Source organism: Orbicella franksi, chromosome 4, assembly GCF_964199315.1.
Source record: "Orbicella franksi chromosome 4, jaOrbFran1.1, whole genome shotgun sequence".
Classification (NCBI taxonomy): Eukaryota; Metazoa; Cnidaria; class Anthozoa; order Scleractinia; family Merulinidae; genus Orbicella; species Orbicella franksi.
Window position 1 is genome coordinate 9905247 of NC_138148.1, and position 27065 is coordinate 9932311.

The 27065-nt window shown below is 41.1% G+C and overlaps 2 protein-coding genes across 2 annotated transcripts; both read right to left on the reverse strand.

Moving 5' to 3' along the window:
- Positions 1 to 2552: 2552 nt before the first annotated feature.
- On the reverse strand, positions 2553 to 9750 carry LOC145485743 (uncharacterized). Its single transcript, XM_081464360.1, has 2 exons — positions 9229 to 9750; positions 2553 to 2993 (listed from the first exon to the last, which is right to left on the reverse strand). Exons 1-2 carry the CDS (start codon positions 9278 to 9280, stop codon positions 2665 to 2667), a joined length of 381 nt encoding a protein of 126 aa, XP_081320486.1. The 5' UTR covers positions 9281 to 9750; the 3' UTR covers positions 2553 to 2664.
- Positions 9751 to 11677: 1927 nt separating this feature from the next.
- LOC145483345 (uncharacterized) lies at positions 11678 to 26362 on the reverse strand. The gene is made up of 2 exons (XM_081461850.1): positions 25961 to 26362; positions 11678 to 12610 (listed from the first exon to the last, which is right to left on the reverse strand). The coding sequence occupies exons 1-2, from the start codon at positions 26010 to 26012 to the stop codon at positions 12282 to 12284; spliced, it is 381 nt and encodes a 126-aa protein (XP_081317976.1). The 5' UTR covers positions 26013 to 26362; the 3' UTR covers positions 11678 to 12281.
- Positions 26363 to 27065: the final 703 nt, after the last annotated feature.

Below are 27065 nucleotides of genomic sequence, written 5' to 3' on the forward strand. Positions count from 1 at the left end.
CACTGTGCTGGATGAATGCAAGGTGGTGAACACCTTTAGCGAAATCCATGCCGAAAGCCATTTGAAATTACTGCTGTCAAGGCACTTAAATGAACAACCAATGAGAAAGGCGTCACATTCATATACATACGCAATAAAACTGAGATAGAGAGACAACTATAAATAATATCTTTGGATAAAATGAAATTAATTTGAGGGTACACAACAAATGCTGTAGAGTCTTCAAGACACTGGATTTGAATTTCACAGCTGTAGCGGAAAACAGGTTATGATCTCTAATCCCAGTAGTGTTCATTTTCGTAGCAAGTAAAATTCATTTGAAAAAGCAGTTTGTTAAAATTGGCAGAACACGAGCCCTATGAGGAATAGCTTTCTGCCTAAATTAACATAAATTAAAATAATTATATATATACCATTTCGGACATACGTCATTTACCAGTTGAGCAAAATAAATTGCAATAGATTAAAATGCCATTAATAATGAGAAAAGTTTTCTCACCCGAAAAGCCGTAGCAAAATCTCAAACTTCATGACTTCAGAGCTGTTTTATGCACATATTCTCAATATGAACAAAGGTCCCTTTTTACAAGAAGTTTCAGGCGTATACACCTCTTTATCTTTAAATGCCGATTTACTTAGGCTTTACAGTTTTGGGGGCTTTCGAGAAACAGGCCCCAGGTCGACCGGCTTCAGTGCAACTCGGTGCGCTGATTACAATAAGTTTACCTGGCCTAAGCCCACGATCCAAACGAAAAACCGGTACTTGGTCAGCGGTAGCTTTTAAAAAGCAAGTAACCTCGATGAACTCTACGCTTAAGCCTCCAATATGGTTACGTCATACTGGTCAGCGGTACCTGGTTTTGACAAGATGCACGCTGTACACAAGCAATACCAATACCGCTAGCCATGATAACCATGAGAAAGTCAATTCATGGGTTTCCTTATGTTTTCTATATGACCCTATATGGGTCTGGTACGTGGGTCTACATGGTATCAACAGGGGCCCTGCGTAAGTTATGACTACGAAATAAAAGTTTTAAATAGCTGTTAAAGAACTTTAAAAGCTGGTAAACAGAAACTTTTCTAAATACAAATGGATCACAAATTTTAAGATTAAGAAGAAATGGTGACTAAGTTACATAAGTCGATAAATAAGAAGAAATAATGGCTTAAATGAAGTCTAAGAAGGTTAAAACTCTATTTAGCTTCTTTTATTGATTGCGGTAGATTATTAAAAAAAAACCGCACCTGAATATCTAAACGTGTTTTTTTCCAAACGTTAACTTATGGTACGGTAAATGAATGTCGTCTTTGTCTTGTCATGAAAGGGTGAACGGTGCGATTTCTAACAAAATAATCCGATAAATATGAGGAAGTAATTCGTTTGGACATTTAAAAATTGAACTGAATTTGTAGGCTTTCCTATTTGTTTCCAAATCCACCCACCCTAACATTTTGAATGATTCTTCGGCTGTTGCCCTCCTTTGTATGGACAGAAAGGTATTCAACTATTATGGAGAAAAAGTGCGACGGCAATTATTACAAAATTTGACAGCTGCTATTGTTGTAAAGTGCGCCGTACAGTCGGTTTTTACAAACTGTGACAACCACCGTACGGCAAAAGGCGACAAATGGTATTGCAAATTTTGGCAGATGTCACAAAGTGCGACAGGTTTCCTTGCATACGGCTAGCGCCTGAAATTTGAATTGCCCAATCAGGATTCAGCAGCCGGGGAAAACTTTACTGTCCTGACGTCAATGTAAATTAACAGGAAAGGCACTGATGTCAGGCAAATTTTTTCACTGGAGACTGGATTAAATATTCACGAAAAGGGATTTACAACTCCATAAACCATATCAGATTGTAAAAAGTGACAAATACGAAACATTTTGTGTCTCCCGAGCTTCTTCTAATTTGGCGCCAAAGAAAGGGTCGCCAGCGTCCAGCATGGCAACTCGCTCGTAGTTCGTCGAGTTGTGTTATTTTGAACAAAATATGCTGTTCCTCACCAGATTAAATCCGGAATTCTCAAGTTAACTATTAGAAGAGGCCAAAGCAACTTTGGCAAAGTCTTTATTTTTGTTAGCTGCGAAGAAAAAGGCTATTATCGCGTAGCTGGCCGTGTAGTTTCGGTAGGACAGTTCAGTTCAGTTTTAACTGCCGCTCGTACTGCGGGCGCAGCTGCCGTAGAGAGATGATCATTTCAGAGTGTGACAGAACATACTTTCCTATATAGACCTCATGTAAAATAAATATGGTGATAGGTTCAGTTCATTAGTGAAAGCTTTAGTCACATATCTTTTTTGTCATTAAGGTATTTTTATTTTTTTTATTTTTTTTTTATTTTTTGAGAAAAAGCTGCTGTCACCGACAAATTAAATTTTCATTCGATGCATTTCTTCCTTTCCATTGACCGAGAGCCTACCACGTGATCTGCAAATAATTGCCTACAAATAATAGTCTGCCCATGCGTAACTGAAACCACGCACGTCGAAAGTCGCACCAAATAAGATGTTGAAATGCAATAGATCAAACAAGAATTATTACCAAGAGCTACTAACCAACCGCTAAGCCATTAAGTGATCGAACAACAGCTAGCTTTAAATATGTCTCTAAACGGGTTTATAACAGCTTTCTTTAAACTTTAAACTCGACTAAAGTTTTCAAGCTTTGGCAACAATCATCAGATATGCCAGGGCGCATGTCAGCAACATGATACCACTGACACGGACAGTTGTACCGGCATTGCAGTCGCCGGTGGAACAGCAGTCAATTTGGCATTCGAACGATCCAACGGCATTTTTACATGTAGGGTCGGTGTCCTTACTGCATCCAGCTTTGGGAATGCAGTATTTCCTGAAAGATTGAATGCCGGCGTTCTTAAAGTACACTTTGCTACACATGTCAAAGCCATTCGGACAAATGTGACTTGTTGTCTTGCAGTCGTCCCATGACTTGGAGGAGCTACAAACATAACACCTCAAACCCAGTGCTGAAAACGCAACGCAAAGAAAACAAATATGTAAAATAACATGAGTGATCATTATGTTATGCACACAACTAAAGCAGCTATGAAAATAATGCCTTATAAAGTTCAGGCTTGCACAAGATTCGAACCCATGACCTCTGCGATACCGGTATAGTGCTCTGCCAACTGAGCTATCAAGCCAATTGGGAGCTGGTCACTTCGTGAGTTCGTAATATACCCGTAGATAGTGAAGATACTGGTGCAGTGATCAGACCAACTGGGAGATGGTCACGTTGTGGGTTCGTATAATATATGAGGGGCTATATATAGGGGGTTACATATATATAACCCCCAGGGGGTTGTATATGGGGCCGGGGGATCGCGAGGTTGGTAAAATGAAAATTGACGTCTGTGGCCTTCTTTTGATTAAACTGAGTCTCCTGTTTCTCCGGAAACGGAAACTTTTGATCGGCTTAAAGGCACACGTTAAAAGATGTTATTAAAGGCTGGATCATTGGATAATGCAAATCAAGAGTTTTCACTGGCTTAGCCATCATGGTATATGAGCCATTATAATCCATCAAATATTTTACACACGAGTGATCATCTAAAGCAATTAAAGCAGCTATGCAGCTTTCGGAAAACTATTCGCTTCTCGGAGCAGACAATGTCCGCGAAAAAATATCCCAGCGTAGTATTGGTGCCAAATGGAGCCTGTCGTTTATTTATGTCATGCTCTACAAATATGGGAATCGTACGCGTAATGTTTTGGGGCGTATTGATTTTTCGGTCATTATCAGGCTCAAAATTGAAGATAAATATTGTGCATAAGTATAAATATAAAACAAAGAAATAAAAGTGTGTTAAGTATGAAAATGTTAAAAAAGGGTGTTAAAAACAATAAAAATCATGCAAGAATAACATAATTAAAAATGATTAAAATGAAAGACTTTCGCACGAATTGAGTCTGACTGTACATTGAGACTTGGGCTCAGCTCATTAATAAAAAAAACATTTCATAAATGAGACAGTCAAACTTGTTCTTGCACTTTTTTGAGATGGTAAAACTCTTGTTAAGATCCTTGGGCACATAACGTGGTTTTGGTGCGAGCTAGCCCAGTGTGGTCTAGGGTGAGCTCTTATGTATCAAATATGTAAGGGAAGGTATTTTTTGTTGTTGTTGGAGGAGGGCGCAGAGGTTGGGCCGGGGTATTTTAGAAATTCGTGCCCCTCGTGGATTGATGCACGACCCTCCACAAACACCCACACGAAAACGTCTGACTTTCACCAGTCTATTCAACAGTCCCTTCAAGACAAAAATGACCGGAAGAGAAAATAACTAACCGGAGGTGTTACTCGTATAACCGTGTTCTGGTCGCTCCATCCGCGCACAAAGCAGCTAACTGCGTGACGTGTGATTGTACGGTGAAAACTTGAAGATGGGCGAAGATATTCCGGGGATAGAAAGAGGGAAATGTGCTTTTGGTGACTACGATAACTTCATGAGGTCAGCTGGAGCAACTTATGGTTATTGTGGGTGTTTCCTGCCTCGCCATTCTAAAAAGAATGCCCGCTTCTCCTCTGACTATGTTTTGAGGCATCAGGAAGACGGCACATCGGGTTCAGGAACAAGTGGCAGTGGGGGTGAACGAGCTATCATAATTTGTACTTTTCCCATCATGAGATTACTCTTAAAGGGAAGAAAGCTAAGGGACCGTTCATTTTTTATCAGGTAGGGGGGGCTGGTGGGGTTGGGGGGGGGCCATGCGAAAAAAAATGGCTTTCGAGGGGGGGCCATCCCAAAAAAATAAGGGAAAAAGGGGGGGTCACGTGAAATATTTTAGTAAAACTTTAAAATGGCATAATGTTTGAATATCAAAAAAATTGCTATAGAATAAACATAGAAGGCAGGATACAAATTTATTACAAACTTTCCTTCTGCTTTAAAAAAACGTTTGGCGACAAAAAGCATTTGTAGCTACTGAAAAGAAGTATTTAACACTGTTATTTTCGAATGCAACTTTCACTGGCACTCATCTTCATCTTCGCTGTCGTCGAGTTCTTCGTCGCCGCTTGTGCTGCTATGGGAGTCTCTTTCACCGATGCTGCAAGAAGCAGCAATGCTTTCCGTCAGAGTGTACTCTTCAGGATACATGAAGGTGTAAACATAATCTCTGACTTCCTGCTCAAGGTTGGTGGTGATTCTGCTTCTTGCAGCATTGGTGAAATAATTCCCTTCCAAGAGCTGTACGATGTATGGCCCATCTCTTCTAAATAACGACGTGGCAACATCCTCAACTTTAATACACTCTTCCGGGACGGCCGTTCTAGGAGGGTACACAAGGCATTGTGGAAGATCATTTCCTAGCGGGTTTCCAACACAGATTCCCTAAACTCGTTGGACGTTGTTTTCAGTCCGCTTCCTCTTTCTTTCATTTGACTTTCTGCGGTTTTATTTTTTCCTTCTCCTTTTGTTGATGTGCTGTTTGCGTATGCCCTTGAATATGCTGTTATAATTGCTCTTATTTTCTAATGCTTCCATGTCCTGCGTGACCTTCGTCAACTTAGCTTCTATACATTTGATCTGTTTTACATTAAAACTGTGGGCATTCATCAATTCAGATGAGGGAGATGCCAATGAGAGGCCAAATGCCACACGCTCAGGGCGAGCCATAACTAGGAGATCCGAAATTGACTTCTCTTTCTTTTGATTTGTTTTTCAAACAACAGCTCTTTGTAGTATAGGGATTGTAAATATTGTCTTCACAGTGAGCACAAAACGTGAAGTAGGGGGATAATAGAGAAATATTAATATATTAAATATTTATATATTAATAATATATAAATTGCTCTTATTTTCTAGTGCTTCCATGTCCTGCGTGACCTTCGTCAACTTAGCTTCTATACATTTGATCTGTTTTACATTAAAACTGTGGGCATTCATCAATTCAGATGAGGGAGATGCCAATGAGAGGCCAAATGCCACACGCTCAGGGCGAGCCATAACTAGGAGATCCGAAATTGACTTCTCTTTCTTTTGATTTGTTTTTCAAACAACAGCTCTTTGTAGTATAGGGATTGTAAATATTGTCTTCACAGTGAGCACAAAACGTGAAGTAGGGGGATAATAGAGAAATATTAATATATTAAATATTTATATATTAATAATATATAAATTGCTCTTATTTTCTAGTGCTTCCATGTCCTGCGTGACCTTCGTCAACTTAGCTTCTATACATTTGATCTGTTTTACATTAAAACTGTGGGCATTCATCAATTCAGATGAGGGAGATGCCAATGAGAGGCCAAATGCCACACGCTCAGGGCGAGCCATAACTAGGAGATCCGAAATTGACTTCTCTTTCTTTTGATTTGTTTTTCAAACAACAGCTCTCTGTAGTATAGGGATTGTAAATATTGTCTTCACAGTGAGCACAAAACGTGAAGTAGGGGGATAATAGAGAAATATTAAAAAAGTTGAAATCTAAATATTGTTTGTTTAATTTTTTTTTGGGGGGGGTCATCCCAAAAAATGACCGCTATAAGGGGGGGGCACGTGAAAAAATTGGTAAGCTGAGGGGGGGTCATGCGATTTTTAAATGGTGCTTCCCAAATCTCACCAGCCCCCCCTCCCCCATAAAAAATGAACGGTCCCTAAAAAGGTTGCAACGATCAAAGCGCACATTGGCAGCTTGCAGTACAAGTCTATGGAACGTCAGCAACCTCCTTATCGGCATCCCCCGTTAAGAAATGTGCAACAACAAGGCTCATCACTTTCCGAGGTCGAAAATGACTCGCAAAGTGATGTTGTAGATCGAGTTGTCGGTTCAAGCTCGAGCATCTTAAGTTACGTATCGTCACCGGAGACTGAGTTTATACCTGAACTGACCTAGCCTGCAGAACAGGCGGATTAGCGGGTTCTAACGCGATACACAAGCGCGCGCGAGGCGCGAGAACGCGAAGCGCTTCGTGCGCGCGCTCGTGTAACGCGTTAGAGCCCCCTAATCCGCCTGTAGTGCAGGCTAGTACTGACCCTGTGCGGAAACATTGCCGTTGTCATTACGCGGGCACGAGGTGAGAGAGACAATAGTGTTAGTTGGGAGACGACAGTTTTTCAATATAACTTTTCAACAGCTGTAAATAATGTGGAGTGATCTTGGCTGGTAGTTTTGCTTGTACATGAAAGTCTTAGTTTTCCAAACACTGCACATGGTTGTTAACTTGAATGTCGAAAAAAGTTGTTGGGAATTAGATGTTTGCCTGTCAACACGATGTTTTCCCGATAAAGCTCACGCTAAAATCACTCACCCACGACAGAATTCTGAACATATATATTTTGCCTCACATAACGTCCCGAGTTAGATTACAACACACTCTTAGATTCTCTAGAACAAAAGACAAACAAATCGTACAATGTTTTCTTTGGTTGGCTACAGTTACTAACGATGACAGACTCGATGCCTGTCCCTTTACGGTCGGCAGGTATATTTTGCAGGTCGCAGGTTGCAGGTTGAAATTTAATTATAACTGGAAAACCGCTGGCACTCAAAAGAAATGTACAGGTGGTAGACATACCGTAACGGTTACATGACGCTGTTTACAATCGCTCAGCAACGTGGCTTCCTCCTAGGTGCGAAACCGGCCGAAGCGATGGGAGGAGAGTATATTCCTATGATCTTAAGCCTGCAATGAATTATTGTTTTTGAAGAAACATCTCAAATATCATCTGAAATATCTGCTGAATTTGGTTTCTTCCCTGTGAGTACCAAAATGAAAGTACACTGAGCTTGTGCTAGTATATTCCATCGGTTAAAATCTTATATTATTTCATTTCTTTATTTATTTGCTTCATTTGTGATGGCAATCTTGTGTTGTTGAGGGAAGACCCTGGCCAAATCTGGAATCGATGGAAGCATCTGTGGAGCGGCCATCCAGATGGCTTTGAAGAGATTTCACTGGTCTCAGCGTGTCAATCGATAAGTACTTATAGCGGATCGATCGTGTTTTCACTATGTGAAAGGGGCGAACTACCTTATGTAAGAACCCCTGACGAGTATATAGGTTATTAATTATTTTTAGTGCCAGCGGTTTTCCAGTTATAATTAAATTTCAACCTGCAACCTGCAAAATATACCTGCCGCTTTCCGGTCAACTAAACAATCAATTCTAGACGCGTTAAAAGGGGTTTGATTATGTAAACACACGATTTGCGACAAAGTGACCCTCCCCCGGCTGCGAACAAACGAGGTTTTTGGCCCAACCCAATTTGTAAAAACGCTATCCTCCGAAGCCCGGGCCTACCCTTCCGCCCCCCTGCCCCTCTCCTCCAGCAAAAAAAAAAAAGTACCTTCCCTAGACGACAGTCGGTTTTGCCTCCAGAGGCTCCCCGAGTTATCGTTTTCATGTGACGTTGTCATGTTCCAAAATGAAAAGTTTTCTATCTTTCCGAGGTTTTAGTTCCATCAGATGCAAGACCAACCTGACGTTTTAGAAAATTTTAAATTACATGTAACATGAATTTCCAAGTTTCTGCGTTGCGTGACATTCAAATAGCGGCCCGAGAAGGCTGTCGCGTAAATAAGATGACTAACCAAGCAGTCCTTAGATTAGACGGAGTAATAATTTCAACATGTAGGAACATAACATTTCGTTTTAAAGGCAAAACTCAATGACAGATGTTTCTGTTACGATACGGTCGCCATAGGACCTTTTTTACCGATGTCACGCAATGTCAACAATTTTTCGTAATTTTCCAAAAAGAGGGAAAATCCCCTCTATAGTTCAATTTATCATGCCGTAACGTGTTTTTTGGCAGTTATTCTTGTGTTCTGCTGTTGTGTGGCTGTAGTTAGTTCAATGTTCTACTCATTCGGCGAAGTCTATGAACAAAGCAGATATCTGTTGGGCCGAAAACAACTGTGTGTCATTCTGGTCCGACAAATGAACATGCGGATGTACACATAGTCACTCTTCTAACTGCAAAATAGACAAAAGCCAGTCGCCTTCTTTTCCTCCATGCTACATTCGTCCTCTTTCCCATGCAAGAAACAGAAGGGGTTGCATTATGTTCCCTTGGATCCGGCTGGTTCCTAGAGTTCTTCGCTTTCTTTCGAGCCAAAGGAAAATTAGAAAAGAGACAGACTGCTCGCAATGCAATTGCGCGCTTGAGGAAGAACTCGAAGGCATCAGCAGCCCTCGTTAATTTATATAATATCAAGTCTTGCTGCAAAGGCTCAGGACTTGAGACATACCCACTTACCGACTGGAAGCGAAAGGTAGAGAAAACCAACCCCAACTAGCCACAGTTGCATGTTCAGGCGCTCTGTTTTCCCTATGATGCACAAGTGATTTCAATTTGTGCACTCTGTTAGTTAGTCGGCACAATATTTTGTGAATATTCAGTTCAGCCGCCAATCAGAAAAGAACGATAGCGATCTTTCTGACGGAGAACAATACAGAACAAATGACTGCGCAAATAAATTACGTCTGGATTCCATGCCGTAAATTCCTCGCCTAGTTCGGCTAGAAATTGATTTCCGGTCCGTAAGAGGTGGGTTAATATCAACAGACAACAACAAAATGACAACCCGGAGCGGGGGGACGAAATTCACATATGAAAAAGACCAGGGTGCTCCTCGTACCTATTGGGCCATTTATGGAGCTAAAAAAAAACGATTTTGGTACCTTAAATCGGTGTTCGGCCTCAAAAGTTCCTCGGCGCGAGCTTTTGTAGTACCGTTCAGGGTATTGAGCCGAAAAAAAAAATGCGTATGACAGGAGATATTTAACAATCAACTTTACGAGTGAAGGTATTTGAAGCAATCTTCTGTCTCGCTATTTAAATTATGAAATGGTCAGTTATTAAAAAAAAGTGTTGTTTTAGAATTGGTACCTCTTAGGGGAGAAAAAATATTCAAACCACGCCCAAAAAACAGGATCTTGGTACCTCTTAAAAGGCTTTTGTATATTATCCCAGCATTTTTTCGAGCATTTCAGTGAGGCAAAAGCATTAAGCATTATTCGAGCATTTTAATGGCATTTTCCCCGGAAAATAATTTTTTCCCACGTACAGAAAATAGAAATAAAAATTATTTTTTACCAGAAAATGAAGCTAGCGCGCCTAAAATTTGAATTGACCAATCAGGCTTTTGTTCTTGGGCCATCGTAGTTTAACGAGGAATAAAACTTTAATATGTTTATCACCGCTATTTGTGTTTTATTCCTCGTTGACCAATCAGGATTCAGTAGGCGGGAAAAATTTACTGTCCTGACGTCAATGTAAGTTAACAGGAACAGCATTTTTCTTAGTATGGCACTTTTGTAAAGCTAGCGATACTAGAAAACTGGAGAGAATACAAGAAAGAGGCCCCAGAGCAGTTTTTAAGGACAACAGCTCAAGCTATAATCAACTGCTCGCGAGGGCCGGTCTGCCCACATTACTTAATAGACGACTTCAAGACCTCTCTATTTTGATGTATAAAGTTAAACATAAGTTATGCCCCTATTATCTCTGTGATTTTTTTCAGCAATAACCCTAGTTCGTATAACTTAAGACAATCTGACTTTACAATGCCAAGGTTTAACTCGGTGAAATATGGTAAGCACTCGATCAGATATCTAGGACCCAAATTGTGGTCAAAATTACCAAAGAGCATAAGAGAGGCCACATCTCTCAGCACTTTTAAGACGAACATCAGAAATCTCAACAATCTTCATGCATTATTAGATGATGGCTGCAGAGGCTGTCCGCTCTCCTCCTCCTAAAGAATTTTTTTTTTTTTTAAGTATGTATTATTGTATTATAAAATCCACTGTACATAGTCTCATAACATATTTTAACTTGGATTTAAATTTTACTATTGTAAATAGCTATAGGTTTTTTTTGTTTTTTTTTTTAATTTAACTCGTTTTTGTTATGTCTCCGTATTAGTAGGGGAGTTTTTCCCCAGCTAGGTGGTTGATGACATTCTTAATAAAGTTTCTATCTATCTATCTATCTATCTATCTATCTATCTATCTATCTATCTATCTATCTATTGAAATCAGGTAACTTTTCTCACTTAAGATGACATTAAATATACGCGAAAAGGGATATACAACTCCCAAAGACCTATCAGATTGTAAAAGTGAAAAATATGAAACATTTTGTGTCTCCCAGCTTCTAATTTGGCGCCAAAAATGGGTCGCCGGCGTGGAGTTCTATCTCAGGAGACTCTCTCACGAAGTTCGTCGATTGTCGCCATGGCCAGGTAGGATAATTGATGTCTTATTTTGAACAAAACATGCTGTTCCTCGTCAAATTAAACCTGGAATTCTCAAGTTAAGTATTAGAAGAGGCCAAAGCAACTTGAGCAATGTCTTAATTTTTTTAAGCTACGTAGGACAGCTCAGTTTTGACTGCCGCTCGTACCGCGGGCTCAGCCGCCGTATGGAAGGTGATACAAAAGCATACTGTTAATCCTCGAATTAGCGCCCCCTCCAATTAAGCGTCCCTCCTATCTTAAAATAAGCGCCGATAAACAGCTTATGTAGTTTGTTACACGCAGATGATGTAATTACAAAATTGATCATGTCAGGCTACGATTTGGGAAAAATTAAATACCCCTCCCCCCCCCCCCCTCCTCGATTAAGCGCCCCCTCGAATAAGCGCCCCCGGCTTCTCCCAAATTGAAATCAGCGTCCGGGACGCTTATTCGAGAATTTCCGGTACACGAGATGAGAGGAGAGTTTTTGGTCCCTAAAGAAAATCTGAGGGATTTACGGGTAGAGGGGAGAAAGGGGTATTTCGTCCGCTCCGAGAATAAAATAGTGTTCGTAGCTAGCAGGAATTCGCTCGCGAGTACTTTGTTTTATTTTAGTAATGGCGCCAGAGAGCCCTGGTGAAGATTGCTCTCTAATTCCTCTTTATATAATCCGCTGCGCGAGGTTAGGAAAGGAGCAAAGTCGAGAAATCCCAATGGCTGTGCGTAGCACAGTACCGTTCCTGGGGCGCGTCCCACGAAAAGATTACGTGACGAGCCTTAAGAGGGTCTGCGTGGGAGGCTATTTTAGCGAAGCTATTCTTCGAGATTGCATGACAAGGCCACAGAGCGTCTTCGTGGGAGGTTTGCCTTTGTGAGAGAAATTGACTCCTGCAATAATGTAAAAGTGTTGTATTTGTGAGCTGCATCTATATTCTTATAGCTTACAAATGCTGCATCTAGTTAAGACGGTCATTCTGTCGTTATTTTCTTTCACTACATCTATTTTTGTTTATGAAACTTTAAACTTTAAAAAACTAAGTTGCAACTCTGCTGTGAACTGACTCCAATGTCAAGCTTTAACGAGAATCATCAGAGATGCCAGGGCGCATGTCATCAACAGGATACCACTGATACCAGAGGTCGAGCCAGCGTTGCAGTTGTTACCATCACAACAGTTGATGTCACATTTAAACGAGCCAATTTGACCTTTGCAGGTAGGGTTGCCGTCTTGGGAACATCCAGCACTGGCAGTGCAATATTTGGCGAACACCTCGGCCGAGCCGTATTTCAAGTACACCTTGGCGCATCTATCCTGACCAGCCAGGCAATCTACACTTCTCGTTTCACAATCGTCCCATGACGTAGTCGAGGTACAATAATAGCACTTCAAACCCAAAGCTGATAATTAGGAAACAACAATACATCAGTCAGTCAATCAATCAAGAAACGTACAGACAAACGAACAAGCAAACAACCCTGTGGACCAAGGCAAATTGTATACAGCTGTTTCGATAAAGGTTGTCCCACAACAGCACAAAAGCGCACGCGACAATGCTGGTATTATGGGTGGTAATAGTTTGGCGCGACTCGGTTGAGGTCCACGGTGTTTAGCTAGGAGGAAAGAGAAGGCATGAATACACGTGTTTGTACTGTTTCCTTCTCCAACGCTGAAATACCTTGCGCTTCAATCAATCAACTGTAAAACCACCGTCACCCATAATAACTTTCGACATTGTCGCGTTCGCTTTTACGCTTTTGTAAGACAATCTTTCTCGAAACAGCTGTATCACTCAGATGTTATACGCTCTTCCCCTAAAACAGTGGAACCCCGATTTAACTGAGAAGTGTCAAGGCAAGCGTGTTTTGTTTTGTCACTTTTCTTAACTGTCCTCTGCAATACAACATCGTAAAAAGATCAAATTCAGCGTTTATTGGAAAACGTGAACCACGACGACTATTTGTTTCGTATTTTCAAGAGTTTTAAGAAAGACATGCTGTCAAAATTACGTAACAATTTCTGACTGCCGGGTATTTGGTTGTAGGCATTCTTTTATCACTTTTATCGATATCATCCCAACCGACAGACGAAAGCCACGTAACGCAACGACTGAGGGCGAATCACTAGTACTCTTGGCTCAGCTCGCGAGGATAGTATTTCAAAAGACGCGTACAAAATCGCTCGACTCTGAGGTTGACCACGAACAGTGAACTGAGTCTACAAGATCTACACTAGACTTGCCACAAATCGACCTCAGGAGTCTCAGGGCAGAAGAGTTAAGCGGCGAAGCGAGCTGAGAGGTTTTAAGCCGCGAAGCGGCCGTCCAGAGGTTGCGAAGCGACCGAGCGAGCTAAGAAGTCGCGAGAGGTCAGCTTGTCTCGCTTGAAGGTTCGCGCCAAAAATGACGAGTGGCGTGACTTGCAACTAGTATCTCAGATTACATTTGGGAGGGCGGAACGTATCAAAACTATAAAATACTATCCGTATTTCCAAACATCAGTTGAACTTTGATATCTAAAATTTCCTGCAAATGTTGTTCTGAACAATCGTCTCCTACGTAAGACCCTGAAATGACACGGGAATTAGGTTCGAGTCCTGATCTTTCATGAGCGAAATCAGCGGAACCACTACCAAGACGATGGCGTTGCTACGCTTTTGATTGTTTAAAAACAATCAAAAGCGTACAGAGCTCAAAACTCAAGCTTTCCCAGCCAGTCCGGTTGAGGCAGAAACAAACACATCTCTTCCAGACAGATACGCTTCCACTGTTTTGTGCTGGTACGCAGTATAGGCTGACAAAGAAAATCTTGTGGCCTTTGAATTGAAGGTAAAACGCCCGGTAAAACGTAGTCTCCTCCGCAGCCGTTTTTTGGGATGTCACGCAACGCTCCCCCCAAAGAAACGGCTGCTCACATCCGAACAACATTCCTTTCACGAAATTAGCCAATCACCGCTTCCGTTCCATTTTCAAGAACGTTTTCGCGCCAAATTCGCCCTTTGAAACTTGTCCAATCTGGGAATGTTTTTTATCTTTGTATCCCGTAGTGGGAGATGTCACAAATAAACATACAGATTTCCGGCTTTTGTTTAAGGACGCCGAAAAATACCGGCGACGCTTGCACGAGCTTTCTATGTAGCTGAAGACTCTTCAAAGTTCAAGTTAATTATTAGAAGCTTTCAACTCAAAAAATTACTGTCGAGAAGGAAGATATCTATTTTAACTTCATAAAGGAACCAGGAAATCAAGTAGCTTCGCTCGATTTGTTGACATCGAGTTCTGAATGCCGCTCTCTCCGGCCTGATTACAATCTGTAGGAAGCGTTTGGCCCTTGATTGACGCTTACAATTTGACATTTCGAGAAAATATGTATTGTCTCATTTATAGCTGAACATAGCGATGAACACATGAAGCACTTGTACTTAGGACTTTCATTTACAATTTTTTTCGTCCGTCATGATCGTAACCTGCGAACACCGCCTATTTTTGGCGACGTGCGGCGTGAAACAAAAGCCAGAAATCCCTCGCGTGTTCGCACCGCAGACCTTTTCGCGCGAAAGCTTACGTCATTCACACTTTGCTGTTATGTGATTGGTCTGTTCAACAGAGCGCAAACAAACCACAAACACAAAAGGAAAAGAATGTGGTTCGGATGTGAGCAGCCGTTTCTTTGGGGGGAGCGTTGCGTGACATTCCAAAATACGGCTGCGGAGGAGACTAGGTAAATCGGTGCGTTGAAGGAAAGAGGGCGTTAATCGCTTTCGCAATCTTTTCGTTGCGATTAATAACTTGTATTTGACAGTTCTGTCCCCAAGGGATAGGGGTTGACACATTATGCTCCTAAAATCGAGCATTATGCTTTTTGGCACTGCCCCCAAAACGGACTATTATGCTCCAAATTATGCTCGACTGTAACTATTGTAATCGTAATTATGCCGCAAAATTTTTTCCCGGACCCCGGTGAGTTATAATTATGCCGTAAAAAATTTTTTCCCGGACCCCGGTGAGTCATAATTGTGCCGTAAAAATTTTTTCCGGGACCCCCGTTAAGTGCGATAATAGTAATGGAAACCATGTAGAACATTAAAATAGCTTGAAATTTTGTAGTTTTAACTTAATAAATGGACAATAGTAGCTCTAAAAAAGGAAATAACTGTTATGTTGCAAAATGGCACTATTATGCCGCCAAAAAAGCACTATTATGCCGGCATTACGCTCGATGCTCCACATATAGTATTATGCTCGAAATTATGCCGGCATAATGTGTCAACCCCTACCAAGGGATACTCATTGCAACTCTGATTGGTCGAAGCACAGCGAGCCCGCGTTTTTGACAAGACTCGCGCCCATCAAGTTTGAAAGGTTCTTCGTTCGGTGGATCATGGATAAACATGACGAAGGAAATCTACGCACGTTCGCCGTCTAATTTAGCCAGAAATATCGTGAAATTAAGACTCCCCTGCTCCTTGTACCCGGCGTCCGGCTTCGTAGCCCTCGTTTCGTCAATTTTGCAAGAAGGAGGGAAGACTCGAGATACGACACTGTAGACGGGTGGGGAGGACGCCGACGAATGTTCTCGTGTAGAAACTTCTAGGAGTCTACTAGAAGTGCTAAATTGACGGTACCTCTCTCAGACGGCATTTAAATTCTGCCTCACAGTGGCCTTGTAGTAGAGTCCTAGCGAGTTTCAACTATACGTCCAATTTACTTATTTAACAATATTTTCAATTTGCTAATAAATAAGACGGATTTCCACCGCCTGTTAAGGTTACTTCCCACCTTCGCGGGTGCCCTTCAGGAAAAAATTCGTGCGTGCGCCAGTTTCAATAAAACCTAAACAAACTATATATCAGTAGAAAGCTTAATAAATGTAGTTTTTGAGAAAAATATAATTTAAGTGACTTTTTCTTTTGGGAAGTGTCAGCAGCCGGTAAACCGTGAAACGACCGAGAGTTGTTCTCGTGAATTAATCGGGTATCGAATGCCGCGGCACGAGCAAAATGGCTGCACAATCTTATTCAACAGGCATCAATCAACAAAACGGTGTCAGGCTTTTTCGATAGTCTGATTGGTTGCCAATATATCCTAGTCCAAAGTTGAAGAAGCTAAAAATATACGAGACGCGTTGCGTAAATGGTCGCCACGGGAAAAATATTTCAAATATGATAATTTCCTGACACCGTTTTGTTTGTTATTATCCGTGGAATGCTTTGGCCAAATTTTACGAAAATCCGTGAAATCTACATACCCTATTAATTCGCTCAAAGTAGACACATTCTACGAGAAATCAAACGTGAGATTTTCGCTCAAAAAGGTTTGTAAACAACTCGCGCCGCCCCAGGAGATTAGGCACCTTAAGCAACAGACGTCGCCTGCCTGACGACGGCAACCGAAAACGTGACATTTCTTTCGAGACGTCACTGCGCATGTACAACACGTTGTGACCTGACGTTGCCCTGAGATCGAGAACGTGAGAACGTGGGGTTTCACATAGCGACGACAACGTGAGTACTTGATCTTTTGTTTTGATCCCTTTTAGCTTACTTTTGTGCTATTTTGGTGCCGAACCAAGGTAAAGTTGCATAATGATTGCCTTTATGCTTAACACAATGTTCTGGAAGTATTCCTGGACTCATTTTTTCTTAACTGAAAAATTGTTTTTCGCATGTCAAACTAGCGTTCAGCGAACAGGTTGCTTTCATCCAACGTAATGCCGCTTAGTATAATTATTTTTTTTCAGATTTTCTCAACGTATAATCGGTAGATTGCTATAGCGTGAAATAACATTGATTTTATTTTGGCAATCCCCTCGTCTTGGTATTTCGTTTAACATAGACGCTTTTTTAATCGACTCGATGAATATTGTATTCGAACAGTGTGTACGCGTATTTTTTTAATGTTTACAAGAGCTGACAAACTTCGCGCTACCAAATTGTCTCGCCTGGATTTTGTTTCTTGTACATACAAGATCATTGCATCCTTCGCAGAATGCTGTTTACAATTCGTTATCAAAAGAGCTGGCAAAACTCCTGTATTTGAGCGGCCGATCACTGTGTCGAATGAAAACGCGGTGAGCCGAGATTTTGTTCAAAATCTATGTTTAGCAATAAAATCTATGTTTAGCACAAGGTGTGTGTGTAATCTTGGCAGTCTAAAAATACACCTGTTTTTTTTTTTTTTTCTCAATGAGCGGTGATACAAACTTTGGTTAAAAATCGCAATTAATTGCTTTAGCAATACACGTTTTACATGTAAAATAATTTTTGCTCTTTACATTTGACATTTCAAAGCAGGCAAAGTTTATAAACTTAAATTGTTTCGTTATTTTTCGCAATGATTTTACATCTCTTAGTAAAACATGAATAGTATAAGGTTCAATTCCATCGAGTTATTTTTCAACTACAGTTTATCTTCAACTCGTAGATGGAGTGGACAGAGCAAAAAGATGTGATGCTAGCCCGAGAAATCCTTCTTTAAGGATGTAACTTGCTGTCGCGACCGCAACCTGACGCCGTTCTAACCCCAATTTCTTATCGGTCGTCACGTCGCCGTCGTCAACGAAAACGTCTGTTGCTTAAGGTGCCTATTATGTCGCCTCTTGAAACCGCAAGCCAATGGCGTAACAGGACCTCCTGGCGTCAACTACAATGGGTTGGAATTTCCCGGGAAAAGTGTTGCATTACAGTCACGTTTTCGATCTTTTGACCGGCAAGACGAAAGAAAAGCAATCCTGGCAATGGGTAAAGTTGCCAAAGGCGTCAACGAAACGCGTCAACCGAAGGAGAATCAATCGAATCGAGCGAGAACATTCAAGCTGATTTGACCATGGATCCTTATTTACAGGGGGAGGAAGGTATAGAACGCTCAGAACTCTTTTTGCAGCAGAGTGGCCACGGCCTGTTAGTCGAAGTCCGCCGGAGGAACACTCAGGATTTTTACAACGGCAAATCCATTTGGCTCCTAGTCCAGTCCTGGGAACTTCTTCAAAGTTTATTCCTTCACTTCCATAAAAACTGCAAGTGACTCGGCCAGTAAGCTGTCGATTGAGCTCGTCCAGATTGACAATACTCTGGTATTTCGTGTCGCTCGTTTCGAATTCTCCGTCATCGGTTTCGTCTGATTCTGACGATGAGCCTCCGTGGTAAGTTGCATTATCGAAAGCTTTGATTTTTAAGCGACTTGCTCCAACGGAAGAACTAAGTGAACCAGCTGAATTAGACCGCTCGTGTTCATCGATGTCGACAAAGACGCTTGGCCCAACCAAGAGCCTTTATCGCTTTCTGCGAGGCTTTTTTTCCTTTCTTCCACAAAACCTGTCCTTTTTCTCTTCTTTTGCCCTGCTTTTTTTGTTGATTTTACCCAAGGACTTCTTTCTGTTTTAGATTTCCCCAGCAAACTCGAACGCGCAATGCACAGAGAAAATATGCAAATCACATGAAATAAGAATCCGCTTCCCGCGAAATTTCCTTCGAGACATGAGATTATGACACCTTCATTATTTATTAACTTTTATTGGAAGACAAATTTTGTTAAATAACGTCAGCGATTTTTGAGATTTTTAAGGGTTTTTTGCTGTAAATGTTAGATAAAATGATAAACTTCAATTTAGGCAAATGAAAGAAAAAATGATTTTTTTCACTCTTGAAGGTGGGAAGCAACCTTAAGTGGCAGTCCCACTAAAAGCGGTCCACTCGACTTCGGGACCAAAATTAATTTTCCTTCATTTTTTGCCAGTGAAAAGGGTTTGACACATATATATAAAAAAGCAATTTATTATTTTCCAATTCCTTTTTTTTGCTTTGCCACGAGCCAAAATTGAATTTTGGCCGAACTGAGGTTGCCGACCGTGATCAGAAAGGTAAAATTCACCGATTTTGTGAAGCGTGCTATGTCGCCTAAAATGCAACTCACGGAATTTCGTTTTCGTACGAATTTTAAGGCACATTCATTTCTTTGACTGACGAAATATGGAAGCTTTTCGAAAAATTCTAAGCTTACCAGCGAGGCTGGAAGACACCCTACTCCGAGGCCTTTGATCACCTACTAAAATGAAGCCAAATTTGAAGGGGAAAATCTCAAAAGTTGGGTCTAGATGAAGCCTAAAAAGCACATCACAGTAAATTTCATACCTTAATAAACCGTTCTATAAGTTCAAACCGGTGGGTATCTCCTTGGATTGCACGGGAGAACAGATTAAAATCTGCCACAGTCAGTATGTTTACAGAGCTATCGCTCGTGTCAAAACTCATTTGCATAACAATAGCACCCGCTGAAAATACATCTTCTTCCGTTCAGGTTCGTTTGTTGACCTTCTGAGTAGTGGCAAATAGCTTCCTTTAATAATTGTGTACACTCTAGATCCAGTTTTGAGGTGAAGGTTGCGTTAAAGTTGATCAATTCTCGAGACTTGCGAGACTCCAAAGTAAATAATGGCGCCGGTCTGCAGAAATTAACCGTAGCCGTCGTCCTGACCCTTCAATAAATTCTGCCGCAGAGGTAGCACTAGGAGAAGAAGAAAATCGTAAGTTTTCATTTACCGTTTCATGGCAACTAAATCCTGTAATACTGCCAAGACTACTGGGAGCTTGAGGGCTATATGCCCGAATTTGAAAAACAACAGCAACGAACACTTGCCGGTTGCATCGCTGGAAAATAAACCTGAATGAACGCGACACGCTTGAATGGAACTATGTTTTGCGATGAATGATGGGCTTTACTTCTGTTTTATGCTTGATGCTTGTCTTTCAGTATCTTGCACAGCGCATAAAATAAACTTCGGGATCCGTTTATCGGGCCGTTTATACAACGAAAGCTGCACCAGCTTCGTCAAAATGTCACACAAGTTGTAACGTGACCAATTACCCGGGATGGGGGTACTCCCTTATCTGGGCTATATAGGTATCTGTATGTGAGGCCCCAAAGGGTAGAGTTTTTCAGCCGTTTGGGTCATAAATAGCCACAGGCGGCCCAAGCTCTCAATGTTATCCTTTTCTTTTCCCTTTTTATGCGAACGTTCAGGCTAACGTGACATATGGCATGTACTATTACATAACGACCGAATTTGACTACGCGAAACATGACTCTCGCCTTGCAGCATATGGAGGTGTTGTGTTACAACGGTTTGAATTTATAAAGGTTTGTATGGGAATGCGACGGCTTTGCTTGAAAAGTCAATTATTCTTATATTTTGTGAATAAAATCTACTTACCCTGTTGCTGTGTTGTATTCTTTGTTGTTTGCCAGTTCCTCGGGCCGATGTGACGCGATTTCGGCGAGTTATCGTTCTGTGGGTTTCCACTACTAAAAGAAAGTGGAAACCCACAGAACGATAACCCGCCGAATTCGCGTTAGATCGCCTGTGAAATGACGTATCGATTTTGGTAATTGGCCTAGGGGAGTACTTCCAGTAAAGTTGAGTGGGGGTGTGCGGCCCACTTCCCAAAACCCTTACCCTCTTTATGACCAAAATCTGCGTTTTTTGCTACCCTGTTTATGACCTGACCAAAAATTCGATAGCCTATTTATGACCGTTGCGGTTGACACAGTTGCCCTAAACATACGTTATGAAGGGCTTTTGTTGAAGGTCTTATTGATAATGATGAAAAAGTAGCTTCTGCTAAGAAACATACCCAATTCAAGACTAGAGTACTAAAACAAACCCAATTTATAACCAAAACGGCCAAAATCGATACGCTATTTATGACCCAAACGGCTGAAAAACTCTACCCTTTGGGGCCTCACATACAGATACCTATATAGCCCAGATGGGGAGTACCCCCGTCCCAGGTAATATGTCACGTTACAACTTGTGTGACATTTTGACGAAGCTGGTGCAGCTTTCGTTGTATAAACGGCCCGATAAACGGATCCCGAAGTTTATTTTATGCGCTGTGCAAGATACTAAAAGACAAGCATCAAGCATAAAACAGAAGTAAAGCCCATCATTCATCCCAAACATAGTTCCATTCAAGCGTGTCGCGTTCATTCAGGTTCATTTCCCAGCGATGCAACCGGCAAGTGTTCGTTGCTGTTGTTTTTCAAATTCGGGCATATAGCCCTCAAGCTCCCAGCAGTCTTGGCAGTATTACAGGATTTAGTTGCCATTAAACGGTAAATGAAAACTTACGATTTTCTTCTTCTCCTAGTGCTACCTCTGCGGCAGAATTTATTGAAGGGTCAGGACGACGGCTACGGTTAATTTCTGCAAACCAGCGCCATTATTTACTTTTGAGTCTCGCAAGTCTTGAGAATTGATCAACTTTAACACAACCTTCACCTCAAAACTGGATCTAGAGTGTACACAAGTATTAAAGGAAGCTATTTGCCACTACTCAGAAGGTCAACAAACGAACCTGAACGGAAGAAGATGTATTTTCAGCGGGTGCTACTGTTATGCAAATGAGTTTTGACACGAGCGATAGCTCTGTAAACATAGGGCCCGGACGCACTGGGCAAATTTTTGTTTATTTTGCGAAAAAATCTGTCATCAATTCCCTGAGACAAGTGCGTCCGGTGATTTTTAGATCTACCAAATTTTGTCAAGGCTTACCAAACTTCAAAGACGCCGTCGTCCTGCCTCGGAGCAGGATAAATTTTTGTCAGGCGTGAAATCTGACAGATTTGTCAATTTACACGCCATGATTTGAAGGAAAATGTCAATCAAGAAAATTTGATCTCTATTTTTAGTGGCTATCTTTAAAACGAGGAACGGGGAATCAGGGAACGGGGAATGGGAATGGGAATGGGGATGGGGAATGGGGAACGGGGAACGGGGAATCTTTAAAATGGGGAATCTTTAAAAGCGGGAATCTTTAAAAGCGGGAATCTTTAAAACGGGGAATCTTTAAAAGCGGGAATCTTTAAAAGCGGGAATCTTTAAAAGCGGGAATCTTTAAAATGGGGAATCTTTAAAAGCGGGAATCTTTAAAACGGGGAATCTTTAAAAGCGGGAATCTTTAAAATGGGGAATCTTTAAAATGGGGAATCTTTAAAAGCGGGAATCTTTAAAATGGGGAATCTTTAAAATGGGGAATCTTTAAAATGGGGAATCTTTAAAATGGGGAATCTTTAAAATGGGGAATCTTTAAAAGCGGGAATCTTTAAAATGGGGAATCTTTAAAATGGGGAATCTTTAAAAGCGGGAATCTTTAAAAGCGGGAATCTTTAAAAGCGGGAATCTTTAAAAGCGGGAATCTTTAGAATGGGGAATCTTTAAAAGCGGGAATCTTTAAAATGGGGAATCTTTAAAAGCGGGAATCTTTAAAATGGGGAATCTTTAAAAGCGGGAATCTTTAAAACGGGGAATCTTTAAAAGCGAGAATCTCTGGGAATTATTATTCATTGTAATTATATCGCACGCTAAAGCATATATGTTTAGCGGGCTACTTAAGCGGTTCAAATCTCGATTCTTACTCTTTGAGATCTGCTACACCGACCGAAGAATTGATCCGCCTGAAGAATTGAACTCCGGACTGTCACGTTTTTAAATCGAGTTTCGCAGCGATAGATATTTGTCCTAGCGTTATCAAGTACTACTGGAAAGACATGCTACTTAACGACAAAAATATGGCACGCACAATGGGTTCTTGGTTTTGTGATAGACTACGCTTGAATTGGCGGCCGAGAGAGCTGTAATGTTTGTTAAAAAGGTGATGTACTTCATGGAAATTGGCTATCTGAACAGTATTAGAAAAAGTACTATTGTAATGTTTATGATTTTCTCACGCTTTTGTGGCAAACTCAGTGACAGATGTTTCTGTTGGTTTCCGGCCAGCAGGGCGTCTCCATACAAATCTCTTTAAATGTGGTAAAAAGTTTGTCCGTATATCTTGCATAAGAAAAATGGCTGTGACCTGAATCCAGGCGGGAGTCTTAGCATATTTACTTTCTTTCTTTTCCCAGATTCTGTACTGCACCTCGTTACTGGGAAGTTTCACGCGTCCCCAGAAACACATAAATAACATATTCTTCATTAAAACAAGTCCGCATTAAATTGTCCTCAAGAAGAAAACTCGTGTTTTCAGCTTTTCTTATACATCACTGAAATTTACAAATTATTATAATTAACGAACAAGAACGTTGCTGATAACCGAACAGAACACGAAATGTAATTCAACTAAATAACTAGCACCATGCAAACTAAACGTCTATGTTGTGAGTGCGTGACCAAATGACATCTATGCAATGTGATTGCCTACGCAGGAATGTATTATAGATGGCCATGATAGTGTTATCTTTTTTCTTTGCACGCGGTCTTAAAAAAACATTGCCTAAAATTACCCTAAAAGGGTTAGCCACTGGGCACTGCTACATGTAAAGCATTATACGTAAGACTGATCGCTGTAACAATAAGTCTATCGGTTTACTGACTCCTATTTACAAATGAAATAAAGAACTTTAGGAAAACAATTGACATATTTTGTTTCCTCACACAAAGATTCCCCATTTTAAAGATTCCCGCTTTTAAAGATTCCCCATTTTAAAGATTCCCGCTTTTAAAGATTCCCCATTTTAAAGATTCCCGCTTTTAAAGATTCCCCATTTTAAAGATTCCCGCTTTTAAAGATTCCCCATTTTAAAGATTCCCGCTTTTAAAGATTCCCCATTTTAAAGATTCCCGCTTTTAAAGATTCCCCATTTTAAAGATTCCCGCTTTTAAAGATTCCCCATTTTAAAGATTCCCGCTTTTAAAGATTCCCCGTTTTAAAGATTCCCGCTTTTAAAGATTCCCCATTTTAAAGATTCCTCGTTCCCCGTTCCCCGTTCCCCATTACCCATTCCCCATTCCCATTCTCCGATTCCCCGTTCCCCGTTTTAAAGATAGCCATTTTTAGTCGGAGTATTTCAGTCCGAAGTCCGCCAAAATTAAATTTATATTTGCGCGGCAATCAAACGATAAACATGGAAGATTCGTACCTCGGTATGCTCCATGACGATCCGTTCGCACAGTACAACTATTACGGTTCCCAAGTCTACGTTAACGTTCCAGCTGCATCTCCAGGACCAAGCTCTGCTCAATTTGTACATCCGTATGTCCACCCGAGTGAGCCGAATACAAGTACAAGTGCAAGTTTCACGACTACATGTAATCAAATTGAAAGCAGCCAAGCTGAGGATTCAAGAGCAGACGAGAGCAGAAAAAGGGGCAAAGGTCCAAAGAAACAAGCGGCAAAGCATGGTGTTAATTTCCATGTGATTGACACTTGTGGTTAACAAATATTTTGCTGTGATTCAGTGCGCCCACGCTTGACAAATTAAAAATTTGGCAGAGACAAATTTTGTCGAGATTTTTGGAAGGGCCAAACAAATTTTGTCAGTCCAGTACGTCCGGACCCATACTGACTGTGGCAGATTTTAATCTGTTCTCCCGTGCAATCCAAGGAGATACCCACCGGCTTGAACTTATAGAACGGTTTATTAAGGTATGAAATTTACTGTGATGTGCTTTTTGGGCTTCATTTAGACCCAACTTTTGAGATTTTCCCCTTCAAATTTGGCTTCATTTTAGTAGGTGATCAAAGGCCTCGGAGTAGGGTGTCTTCCAGCCTCGCTGGTAAGCTTAGAATTTTTCGAAAAGCTTCCATATTTCGTCAGTCAAAGAAATGAATGTGCCTTAAAATTCGTACGAAAACGAAATTCCGTGAGCTGCATTTTAGGCGACATAGCACGCTTCACAAAATCGGTGAATTTTACCTTTCTGATCACGGTCGGCAACCTCAGTTCGGCCAAAATTCAATTTTGGCTCGTAGCAAAGCAAAAAAAAGGAATTGGAAAATAATAAATTGCTTTTTTATATATATGTGTCAAACCCGTTTCACTGACAAAAAATGAAGGAAAATTAATTTTGGTCCCGAAGTCGAGTGGACCGCTTTTAGCGGGACTGCCACTTAATACAGAGGGAGATGAAGCTGCATTGCCTGTTTTGCCGTCCTTAACAATAACGGTTGCAGTTCTTACGCCCTTTTTGGGATATTCCGTCGAAAGAGCCAATGAAACCGACGCGGAGTTAGCAAACGCACTCGATATAGCTTAATCGGCTCGAAATATATCGGTTTTGCCCAAAAGATGAAAGAGGTTTCATCAGCGCCGTAATAATATTAGACTGACCGTCCACACATAGCAAGTATATCATAATCGAATCGAGTAGTATGGAAAACAAATTATCCGAAAACGAAAACCTAACGTCGAAGCACCAAAAACACAAAACCTCTAAAGACATAAGGTAATCAACCAGCTACTGCTGCAAGCAATTCTCTATCCCGAGTTCTCGATACAATAACACATCAAATTAAAAGCGAGCGCGTGAGTACAAATTTCGATATTCGATCAATCAGTACCGATAAAATCCTCCAAACTCTCTTAGGGAGCGTCTCGGCTCTTCTTTGCCGTTCTTATTCCCCGACTTATCTAGTTAAGAAGTCGAAATGATTTAGTTCGCGGGCTAGAGTTCCTGTTTCTGGCCCTCAGCCAAAAATTATGCTAGCAACCCAAGAAAGGCTTTTGTTTACGGCTGTGGTTAAACCGTTCACAATCCCAAACGATATCGCAGAAGTCATAACCTATTTGAAACCAGCAAGGTTCTAATAGCATCCCCTTGAAGTCGTATCTACCTATTAGTGCAGAAGCTTAAATGTAGCACATAAATTAAAGAGACAACGCCATCGAGAGTTTGCATCCGAGCAATTTTAGGGAGTGGCGTGCTTAAAATCTAGAGTTCAATTGCGGCGCCAGAAGGAACGTTATGTACACTTACCGGCTGGGAGAGAAAGGAACAGTACACAAGCACCAACTAGCCACAGTTTCATCTTGGTGAGATGTGTATTTTCACAGATTCAGAGAGACAACAGCAACCCAAGGGCAACAAACCAACAGAGCAATAACCTCAGTCCCCAATAGTTTAGTACCAGTCGGTGGCGTGATCTGAAGGTAAAACATACGATCCATTAACGTCACACTTGTCAACTCAACAACCAATCAGGAAAGCCAAAGGATAGCTGCAGGCGACAACGCTCAGTTTCTGTTCGTGTAAATAATAAGCTAAAACTGGAGAATATCCGAGAATATTCCCCAATTTTCAAAACTGCGCGTGTTGTTCACGCCCGAGGTCACAGTTTTTCACTATACGGACCGACCATTAGCCGGCAAATAACAGGTTTACCTTTTTCCCTGCAGTAAACTGGCTTATACGCGGCTTACAAAAGGGTTTGTTTACGTGGTCTGGTGGAAAACACGAGGTCTGGTGGAAAACACGGGGTCGGGTGGAAAACCATGGCGTAGAATGCCTATTGTTCTCGGGACATTTACTTACAGTTCGAAAAAGTGTATAGGTATGTCATGACGCTTATTAATATTCATCGATGCTCCGAACGAGCTGTTTTCATTGGTTGCTATGAATGCGCGACAATACTCATTACCTCATGATGAGGCGGTAAACTAAACAATGAACTCTCCGCCTATTGTTTCTTTCTTTGTTTCAATGAACTCAACGTGCTTTTGTTATTTAAATATCGAAACAACTCACCGCACGCGTGTGTTTTTTGTTCGTTTCGCAAAAGTCAAACATCCACGCATTAACTCATTTTCGCGTAATGGATTTGCACTTGCTTTAAGGAGGTTTCGTTGTGTGGAATTTTTAACACTGGAATCAAAGCTCACTTCATTTATCTTCATTGTGTCTGCGCGAGCAAGACAATTGTGTCGTAAATAAAACAATTCTTTCACTCTGTGCAGTTTGCGCGCGGAAGCGAAAACGAGCTATAAACAAACTATTTGTTCCGTCTTAGGATGCTTTTTAACTTTCGCGTATCCAGAACAGCCGGTGAGTGAATTTAAATAATGGTTGCCAAATGCATGAATGC